This window comes from Columba livia, chromosome 1 (genome assembly GCF_036013475.1).
Source record: "Columba livia isolate bColLiv1 breed racing homer chromosome 1, bColLiv1.pat.W.v2, whole genome shotgun sequence".
Lineage (NCBI taxonomy): Eukaryota > Metazoa > Chordata > Aves > Columbiformes > Columbidae > Columba > Columba livia.
The window spans coordinates 118,556,089-118,567,074 of record NC_088602.1 but is presented as its reverse complement, the minus strand read 5'-3'; the positions used below and the strand labels follow the sequence as shown (position 1 = coordinate 118,567,074).

Genomic DNA, 10,986 nt, shown 5'->3' with positions numbered 1-10,986 from the left:
TGCAACTCAGGTAACGGATCAGGTTTTGGTTTGGTTTTGTTTTTTTTTTGCTTTGTGAAATAATTTCACATAAAATCCATGGTTTGCTGTAACTTAAATGTCTTCTCTTTTAGAACTAACACAGTAATAAGTATTGTGGATAAATTGCTGTAGGCAAGAAAACAGTATGGGTAAAAGATATACAGAGCTAACTATGTTTATTGCTTAAATATACAAATCTATGGTTTTTGCTTCACTGCAGTAAGATGTGGCAGTTTTTTTACTTAAATATGTATTCAAGCAAAACACATTAACTTATCTGTATAATTTATATAGAGCCAGCAACATTTTGTTCACCAAGTTTCATTTACTGAGGACCATCTGAGACACCTTAGCTATAATAAATATTTTATTCTGAAAAATTGGATAAAAAACTTTATGTAAGAAACTTAGTATTTTTCTAAAGGTTCATTCAGATGCTCTCCCATGATTTCCCTGTGTTTCAGGTCCACAGCTTGTCACCAACAACTCTTTCAACATTAAAAATTCAGTGCTGTCCTTGCACTTGCCGAGAGAATGAAGCTCAAAGCTCTTATTGTTTCCATAGAGAAGCTGTCTGAAGCAGTGGCCCTTTCTAAAATGCATCAAAAACATCAACTGGGGAAGAAAAACACTCTTCAACCCACAAGTCCTTAAGTTCACTTCACATCTTCTTAATGAGATCAGTTTCTTTTCCTTGAAAAGGATGCAGTTTCACGGCATAAAAATCTTACTGTTAGGAAAGAGGTTTTTGTATCTGCCAAACGCAGAATTGCCGATTATCACTTTCACTCTGGCTGTGCCATCTTCAGGCATGACTTCCACTTCCTGAACTGTTGCTTCTTTATAGAGCCAACTGTAAAAGTAAAAGCATATTAACATCTTAAAGGTATGACATCATACTGCATAAAACATGTTTGGTTTTTTTTTAGGTCAACATGTCCCAGTCTGGGTAATTTAACACCTTAAAAGATGAAGTCCTTTGCTTAGCTTTTCATTTGCTACTTGCTCTTTGGAAATAGGGTATAATGTTTTCCTAAATCTTTCAGATTTGTGTTTTTACCAGAAACCTGGCTCCAGAACCCATGGCAGGGTCTTTCAGGAAGTATCTTTTATTCTACTAACACACAGAACTCTGTGAAGGACACTTTCAGCAGCAGACTCCAGGGTACCTAATGGGGATATTTTTTTCTCAATAGGTCAGAAAACTTTGATGATTATCCCTGTAATTCTTAATGCAGATGAAAATCAGTATGATATGACTTGGAAATTTTAAGACATGCAAGACTAAGAGTTTCATGTGTCTCCAAGTCCTTCTTACAGTTCAAAATTATTTACCTTAGCTGTGATCCCTCTAAGTTGACATTAACTGTCAGAATTTTCTTCCCTGTTGCTGTCAAGATTTTTTTCTCTATTTCTTCTTTCAGCTCTTCTAAACCATGTCCATGTAGAGCAGAAATGGCTAAAGCATTTTCTTCAGCGGGTTTATATCTGAAAGGTAACAATTGCTAGCACATCTACTCATGACGATTAAGTTGTGAAAATATTCCAAGCATGGGCAATTTAACTGTGTTACTTTATAAGAGCACCTTCCTACAGAGGCCATTTCTTGTATGACTCAAGTGATTTCTTTTGTAATAATTAAAAGATAATGAATTCTTTTAAAGACTATATTTACATATGTAAAAGACTGAGAAACATTATTAAATGTATTTAGAAGTGTGGGAGCTCTTTTCTAGTCTAAGAATTAAAAAGCTTCCAGACCATAAGAAATGTTTAAGTATACTTAGCATCTCCTGCTTACCTTTCTATCAAATCCACTTTGTTATGAACTTCTACCATTGAGTCCAATAAATGGCTGGGAAGATTAAGATTCTTCAGAACTGACAGAACAGTTGCTTTCTGGAGGTTGGTTTCTGGATGAGTAATATCCCTCACGTGAACTATCAGATCCTAGCAAGCATACATGTACAAGAGAGTTACTCAATGAAACACACCAGAGATTTTATACTATTTTTACATTGCTAATTCATAGAAGATACTTTCCTATGCTTTACATAATACACTGGCAGGTTAACACTGTAAAATAAACTATTATGCCAGTATTAAACCAATACTGTTTTTTGTACCATGATGGAAGAAAATCTGAAGCAGTTTAGTCTTTCACTTCACAGTGAGTACGAGTTGCCTCCATCAACCCTGAAACAAACCCTGTCTATCAAGCTAGTTACAAAATTCAGATTTAAAAAAAATATCTCATTTTTCAAAGCCAAGGCTGTGTAACAATAAGGCTTCAAAAATACTGGAGAACTCTTAAAAGGTTTTAGAAGAATAATGGTTGAAAAACAGTTTCAAAAATGGAAGAAAAAACCCCATGTACCTTGTAATTCTATTTTTAAATTCAAAATTTTCCTTGTCCTTATTCTTAGCTCCAAAGATACTATTACTGATGCTTCACTTAGAAAGCTTTATACAAAGTTATGTTACAAGTACAGGCACAGTCATGTTTGCCATGATAAAATCCAAGCAACCAAATTCAATATTTACATTCAAAATGTTTCGTCGTCTTTGCTCAAGATACCGCTTCAAACTTCCGAAAATTACTGAAAGGAAATTTATTGCCTTTCATTTAACACTTCAGAATGAGAGACAAACAGGACAGTTGCACCCAGGTGTTGAAAGGCCTATTATTATACTACATGGTGAAGAGTCTAATCCTCAGCAGCATTTTGGCACCCAGCTACCACTGAATTCTATCTCTTGGACAATATAGGCTTTTTGTTTAAATGTCTGCGTATATGCAGCTTTACACTGTGCGATAAGACAGGAAACTAACTTTAATCAGATAATGATTGGAAAAGCACATTTATTTTTATTACATGCTGCCTGCATCACATCACAATCGCCCACTTCTACTGCTATGGGAAACCTTAAGTTAAAAAAAAATCATTCCAGAGGCTTGATTTCATTCATTTATTTCACTCAAGAAAGCTGTCTTCAACTTATTCTGATGCACTGTTTAGGTTTTCATACATTTAAGCAGCAAAATCTGATTTAGCTGGTTAATATATCATGGAGAAGGACACATATAGTCCAAATAAACCCTTTCTCAAATCTCTTCCTATCTACAAATTCTGTGTGATTTCAAGTGTCAGAAAAATGGCTTATGGTAAGATATTTACCTCATTCTCTTAGGAGAGTACTGTAGTCAGCCAGACACTTCACTAAGAACAGCATGCCAATTAACTTCCCCTTTTTTGAAGGGCTGAGGACTATCTAAAAGGAAATATTTTTGATTTCTCAACTTTTATACTCGACTACTTACCGAGTAAGCCACTTCTTCTAACGTAGCTGAAAAGGACTCAACTAGGTTATGTGGGAGATCAGTCAGAAACCCAATAGTGTCAACATAAATGACCGCCATACGCGAGGGCAGGTAGCCTGCATGGGCTGTAATATCAAGAGTGGCAAACAGCTGATCTCTGGGTTGAAGTCCTTCTTCACCAGTCAAGGCTTTGATCAAGGTAGTTTTTCCTAATTAAAGAAAAAAGGACAAGATTTTAATGGCTTCTTTCAGGTAAAAATATATAAATTGCAAGGCTCAGTTGAGTTGTAACATATTTTTCAGTTTTTTTCATATCTATTTCACTAATTTAAATCTAACCTATGATTAGTTGTCTATAGGATGTTAGGAAATCCAAAGACAGTCTTAACTTTTATAACTTGCAAGTGGATTTAGGGCCACATCTGGAAGCTATGCTGCAAAATCACCAGATGATCAAAGACTGAGCTGACCTGCAAAGAGACTTACCCCCATCTCTCACCTCTAAGACTATCTGAAGAGTGCTGCCAGGACAGCATTAGGAAGCATACACTTACGCACCCCTCAGTAATCCTGATGTCAAATAAAACAATTCAATATTTACTTGTTAAATCCAACAATAAACAGAAGCACTAGTAATAGGTAGCTTATTAGGTTTATGCTTTTATTGGGTGTTTCCTCATGAACATAATACTGGAGACATTTATTTAATTCAGTGAATATTTAACAGAATTTAGTCATTAACCTAAAGTGCTCAGTATATACCCTAGTTAAAGTATTTCAACTATGGGTACAAAATTGTTATATATATATATATATATATATATATGTATATACACACATTGTTGAATCTTCAGTTTTAAAAGTATGGAAGTATGACATTTAAGTAAAACATACAGTGTAATCCAAATCTTTGCGTACATAACTGATAACATAATTAGCATAAGGTAAGCTTGTTTTTATAAAGGTCCGATAAGAAAATGAAATGGTCTTAAAATAATGTAACCTGAAAAAACACCTAGTCCAAAGTCTATTTATGCCTTGTGTAAGAATCCACTGTGTAAGCTATAAGAAAATAAAAGGAATAGTAAATGACTTTTATCTTTATTTAGATTCAAGTAAGAAAGATTCATATAAAGGAACACTAGTAGTACAGTTTTCAGCACTATATATAAAATCTCTTGGCACAATAGGTGCAAGGCATTTCTCCAAAACATGTCTTGAAGACAGCAAAAAAAGAAGAATCTAACTACAACAAGCATAATTTGGTTTCCTAACTATACCCTAATTGACACATATTAATTACACAATTTAAAAACTAATTAAAATACAAAGCCTATTCACACGGAAATGAAATTCTGGTTAGAGTTTCTAATTCAAAATTAGACAATGTTAGCTCTTGTTACAATTTCACAAGTTTTTGCTTACCACAATTAGTATAGCCCATTACTGAGATAACTGGAAACTCGCGTTTTTTGCGCTGAGTTCTAAGTAAAGACCTTTTTCTTCTCAGTTTATCCAGGGCATTCCTAATTTTAAGTTCCCTTTCTTTCAAGATACGATTCTGTGTTTCCATGAATGTTTCACCTGAAAAATACAAACGAATAGTTGGCAAACAGTCTACAACAGAAAAAGTAAACCAAGTGATGTTGTGCATTTGGAAATCAACTGAGTTATCACTAGAGCATATGAAGTTATAAATAAGCAACTAAAACCATGTACTCTTGCCTAAGACAGAGTGATAAATAATTATTGAAACATATGCTAAGCATTCTAGAATAACCATGTACACTTATGACACACCCCTCTGGCAGCAAATACTCTGTCCATGGCCACTTATTGAGCCAGTACAGACTGAAACTTAAAGTTACTTTCCAATAAATTTTTGTAGATTCACTTAATCAGATGCAGAACACTCCTAGTTTTAGCTCCCGGCCTCCTGCAAATAAAATAAGATGCAAATAAATTTGTTTAAAGGCTGTGAAGGAAAAATATCATCTAATGCATGAGAATATTTAGACTTTACCTGAGCCCATAATGTATCTTGATCCACCCCTCTGCTGATCTAGCTGAGCCACCTCATTTTTCAGATTTGACCTGGCAGTGGAGTAACAGTTAATTAGAAGCAATTTTCTTTAATCAATGCCTACCAAATATGAAGCAGGAGTGATATTCTAATAGTACAAATAAACCCACGAAACGACAGAGCTCTGAATGACACCTGCTCATGGCAAACAGCCTGGTGAAAAAAATCCAGATTTTGCTCACTCCTCAACTGTGGTTTGAAAAATTATACACCTCTCTTAGCAAACTATAAAGGCTATTCTGAAATTTCAGAGCCAAGGATGCGTCTAATACATCCATGCAACGCACACCAACTTCCATGTACAATTATTTCTATTCCATGTACTGTAGAAACATGGAAAATTGAGACACAAATTAATTCCTTTAATCTTCCTTGTTTAGAACTTCTCTTATTAAACCCATCAATATCATATATGGGACTCACATATCCAGTTCCTACACATTATTGCAATCCATCTTCTGCATTACAAAGAATCAAGACCTTTTCATGAGAAATATATTTTGAACACTTTCTATTGAACACTTTCTGGTTTTGCCTGTCAGCACTGCAGAAGCTTAAAACAATGACATTAAAGTAAATACTTCTATGCTCTAATCATTCACTGAGCATACTAAGCAAGCACCAAAACAGTGTATTTTTTCTTTACAGTACAGTATTACTATTTTTGTTGCTGTGAAGAAATAGTCACTAGGATATATAAGTATCAGTATGTGATTTGCACAGCTCGAGGTACCTGAGAAGCGGGATTTCAGCCAATGCGATCTGAAGTTTTGCTTCTTTGGTCCGGGCATTACAACGAAAAATGTGAAGTACAACTGTGTATCTGTCAAAGACTTTCACGCCCCAGGCATCTTCTAGTTCTTTCTTTAGCCATGTAAAACAAAATAACCTGCATGTTTTCTGTCCCCTGCAGTACCAGTACACCAATTCCTACACAGCACTATGGTTACACTTAGCTGATGGACACTTGAACTCAGAGGATCTCATAATTACACTTCAATGGATGGGTAATGAGCGTGCAAAGGCAAAATTCGGTTGACCATGACGTAAGGTGAAAAAGAGAGTTTAGAAGGTAGAACTTCAGGTTTAGGCCCATCAAATTCAGTGAGAAACCTTCCATTGCCTTTAAGGGATTCTGACAACAGCTCTTACAGTGAATTTCAGAATCACAAATCTCAGTGGTTAAGTCCTTGCAAAAAATAATTATGAAGTGCTGGTATGGGAAAGGATAGGATACACTCAAAGTATGCAGTAGTTTGCCATCTCTAAAATCCAGAATGCTAGTGTTTTATGTATGTTCTCAAACACTTTATTGAATCAGCCTTGTTAAATTGCTCTTAAGATCCAGTGCTAAAAGTATTCATACTATAAATCAGGGAATAAAAACTAAGAAATTGAAATGAAACATTTTTAACTTTCATTTCATCCATAAATTGAAGCACTTGAGATAACTATCTTCTAGAGATACTTAATACCTCTGTCCATTTTATGATCAGGGAAAACATTCAAAACTATCAGCAAAGCCCTAACGTTTGCATGCAGTTACATGCACTTTACACCCTGTATGATGCTGTACATGCAAAAAAACTAAAAATTATGTATTTCAGTTTCTCTAAGCATTTGAAAGAACATCTACAGTTCATGCGCCATACTGTTAAAAAAAGTGAAGCATGCTCCTCCCCTCAGTGTAATCCATCCATTTAAAATATAGTTTCTTTTTAACTGTTAGGAATTAAAGTTTAAATATTCGAAACACTGAAATATAAACTTGCTCTGAACTTACACCTCATATTCAAAATACAATACAGCACTCACAGAACTACAGAAAAATATGCTATCCATATAAGTATAGTGCTATATGTGCACATAAACTAATCCAAACTGTAGGCATTCTTCATAACAAAAGCTGTGTTATCACCTCTTTATTTTGTGAAAAAGATCTTGGGTAACTTTTCCAACATTTTAAGTAGAGCTAGTGGCAAACAGCTATTAGGCTGCTGGAAAATGTCACGCATGAGAGCTGGTAACATATATATCAGCTGGACAAATGTAACACGCATTTAGTTTCCACAAAACTCAGTCTAGGTCTCTTCATATATCACCATTTGCAAATTCAGAGTTAGAACCGACCCTACTTCTCACAGCATCAACAGCTTCTGAACAACACTGATGTAAAGAATATGATTTGATATGATATTTAATTACCTTTGTTAGTGAAGATATTCTTTCCACATTCAAGAAGACGGCTGTCACATGGGGCAATTTTTTAATCTTTTCTAAAAGATGGATAACCATTACAAAATAAAGTGTTAAATGTCAATTATCTTTTTAAAATATACAGAATATAAAACCATTTTTCACTGAGCAGAATGCTCATAAAATATCAAATGTCATCATATTCTTCACAGAACAGTTGTATTTGCGCTAATTTAGTGCTATGTAAAACAGCTGCCAGTTTCACTTATGTCAATCACATAAACGTAGGGATTGAGTTGTCTCACACATTTTCAGAGAGCATGGGTTATTTCTATTCTGTGTTGCCTTTGTGATCTTAAAACAATTCTTTGAATTTTGTTTGCAAACCTGCAAGATGGAAAACCAAAATTCTCTCTCTTCAGCTTTCATACTTAAACAGTTCAGTTACTGAAGTCTTCCATTTAGAATGATGCAGTGCTGAAAAAATCTCAGTCCTTACCTGTCAAAACCTGAAGGTTTCCTTTGCCAAAAATAAACTTCTTGTCCGGATTTTTTGTAGGAATAATTATTTTATCTAAAACTGTCCAATTCTGAAGGGTATCGACAAGAGCAACAGCTTCAGCAATCTGTAATTCAGCTTTAGGAACACCAGAAAACAAACAAACAAACAAACAACATAACCTTTCTCAGATTTTTCAATAATTACATGCATGAACAGGTAAAGACTGTTACACTGATATTCTACTAGGTTATTTTATTTTAAGCAGTAGCACGAAGAGCAAAATGTCTTACCTCTAATCAGAATAATGAAACTTCTAGTTTGATGCAGTTTTACCACAGAAAGCATCTTTCTGCCACTAAAAGTTATTTCTGTGGTTGCTGATTCAAAAAAAAAAAAAAATTAACTGTATCATCAGCAAAGAAAATACCAAGCTTTTTGCCTCAACAAGTAAAATTAGTTACTAGTTGGAAAAGAAATTCTGTAATTTTAGATGAGTACAAAGCCATGTGATAAATTCCTTGCCATTTTGTGGCAATATTATAAACCATCATCTTGCTGCTAACTTCACCGGTTCTTATTCATAGAGGACCTACACTGATCTACGACTTGCTAAAACCAGCCAATTCCACTCCTGCGTTCTGGGTTGTCATTTTGGGGCATTTTATTTTAAACATCTACATGGCAAAGCACTGACTTTTGAGGACTTCACAAAAATCCTAAAGACTACATGGACATCAGGTCAGTAGATCCAGTTTTGATTTGCCAAGTGAGAATAAATTCTTCTGTTCATTGGATTTGTGAAGTTTCTCTAGATAGCAAAACATAATTGATGCATTGAAAAGGTTACCTTGGTCCAAAAGGTATTATATTTTAAAAGATAATCATGATCCTCTTTCTCTTCATACTGTTAGTGTTCCTTGTAAAATGCACAGATTTCCTGTTGCACCTGTGGTGTTCCTACAATCATTCCAAAACATTTGTTCAGACTTCGGGCTTTTCATCTGGAGGGCCTAAATAAATGGAAAGGGATCACTGCTATTCTTCTGTATGTCTGGACAGAAAGGTGCCTTCATTTTTTTTGTTTGTTTTTTTTCAGTTGTAAAATAGGAATACTTATGTAGGTTCTGAAAAGGTTACAAACTTTATTCTGCAAAGCAAAAATTTATTACAATTAGCAGCACTAACAAAACTGAATTATAGCTAGGTTCATCACATAATGAACTTGAATACAAGGAGTATCATATATAAATTGACACATATATAAAACAGATTTACAAAACGCTTTATCTTTTCTATTGCAACTCTGTAATTAGAGGATTGCTTGGAGAAACATCATTATGCCACATTCATCATATATCTGAAGCATGCATCATTAAGGTATACGTATTAGCTACATAGATTTCTGAGAGAAATCCAAGAGTAGCAGTGCTAACTAAGGTCCTTCTAAAGGAATAATTTGCGATTGCATCCCTGTGTGCACTCCTTTAAGTCCATGGGACGACTTAGTTACATAGGACCTCATCTTCACCACTTTCTTCTATGGACAGGAGAGCTCTTTGGCCAACTTCTGGGTAAGCATAAAGCTGAAGAACTCCTGCCCCGCCCCTGCCAGGCAGCACGACTGAGGGTTGAAGGCCGCTAACATGTGGCTGATACAGGGGAAACCCGGCTGCTTCTTTAAACAAGCTGAATACTCTGTGCACCAAGCTGTTCTGCTGTCTAAGACCCAAAGTCAGTGTGATTCACAGGTCAAAGTCGAGGAACAGCCAGCCACCTGGGTGCATCCTCTTTAAAACGTTATCCACCTACACTGACCTAGACCTGTATTCTGAGTTTATATTTGGCAGTTTTAACACCGTAAACACGGCCCTACCCACAGAATCACAGAATGTTAGGAATTGGAAGGGACCTCAAAAGATCATCTGGTCCAATTCCCCTGTTGGAGCAGGAACACCTAGATGAGGTTACACAGGAAGGCGTCCAGGTGGGTTTTGAATGTCTCCAGAGAAGGAGACTCCACAACCCTCCTGGGCAGCCTGTTCCAGTGCTCTGTCACCCTCACGGAGAAGTTTCTTCTCATATATTTAAGTGGAACCTCCTGTGTTTCAGTTTGTACTCGCTGCCCCTTGTCCTATCATTGGTTGTCACCGAGAAGAGCCTGGCTCCATCCCCCACACCACCAGCACCAATTTCCCAGCTGCGTTCCCGCGGGCCGCAGATGTTTAGAACAGGAATGAGCGTGGGACCTGAGGCGAGCGCAGAGGGAAGGCAGCTCGGCACGGCAGGCTGCCGGCACCCGCGGGGGCCCAACCCCGCCGGCGGATCCCCGATCGGCCCCGGTCCCGGCGCGGCCACACACCCACCCGTGGTGAGCGGCGACTTCTTGGGGCCCCACTTGACCGCCGGGTGCACCACGGCCACGCGCTGCGCGCCGGGCCCCACGGACAGCGGGGAGGGGCCCAGCAGCTCCTCCAGCGCCGCGTCGTCCTCCTCATCACTGTCACCTTCCTCTTCTTCTTCATCATCATCATCATCATCATCATCCCCGCCGGCGCTCTCCGCCTCCCTCCACCGCCCTTCGCCGCCCGCCCGCGGCGGCTCCCCCCTACCCGGCGGCCGCTGAGGAGCCCGCAGGCGAACGGCGGCGCTGAGCGGGCGGGCAGAGAGCGGCCCCCCGCGGCAGCGGGCCCCGCCGAGAGCCGCCGCCGCCCACCGGCAGCTGAGCAGCAGCGCCTGCGAGAGGCGGCCGAGCCCCATCGCCCCCAACCCCTCCCGCGGGCAGGGCAGCGGGAAAGGACCGTCCCAGACGCGTCCTTCCGCCCTCACCCCGGCCGCTACGGAAGCCCCAAAGGCACCGGCGCA

At 38.0% G+C, this 10,986-nt stretch overlaps 1 protein-coding gene across 2 annotated transcripts; it reads right to left on the bottom strand.

Annotated features, from left to right (window-relative positions):
• Window positions 1-370: 370 nt before the first annotated feature.
• GTPBP6 (GTP binding protein 6 (putative)) lies at window positions 371-10,982 on the bottom strand. Of its 2 annotated transcripts, none has more exons than XM_065074884.1 (10): window positions 10,488-10,982; window positions 8,122-8,259; window positions 7,632-7,702; window positions 6,160-6,290; window positions 5,367-5,437; window positions 4,769-4,927; window positions 3,344-3,552; window positions 1,823-1,971; window positions 1,357-1,509; window positions 371-874 (listed from the first exon to the last, which is right to left on the bottom strand). In XM_065074884.1, exons 1-10 carry the CDS (start codon window positions 10,879-10,881, stop codon window positions 733-735), a joined length of 1,617 nt encoding a protein of 538 aa, XP_064930956.1. In that variant the 5' UTR covers window positions 10,882-10,982; the 3' UTR covers window positions 371-732. The 2 variants fall into 2 exon arrangements, with proteins under 2 accessions (XP_064930956.1, XP_013222457.2); XM_013367003.3 differs by lacking the exon at window positions 10,488-10,982 and adding an exon at window positions 8,415-8,963.
• Window positions 10,983-10,986: the final 4 nt, after the last annotated feature.

Excerpts from the sequence above, each read along its gene's own strand:
- GTPBP6 (XM_065074884.1), bottom strand. The coding sequence starts at position 10,881 with ATGGGGCTCGGCCGCCTCTCGCAGGCGCTGCTGCTCAGCTGCCGGTGG. Across the intron at positions 7,703-8,121 it reads AAACCTTCAGGTTTTGACAG|AAAAGATTAAAAAATTGCCC; the intron begins GTAAGGACTGAG and ends TCCATCTTTTAG. Across the intron at positions 6,291-7,631 it reads GAATATCTTCACTAACAAAG|AAAGAACTAGAAGATGCCTG; the intron begins GTAATTAAATAT and ends ACATGGCTAAAG.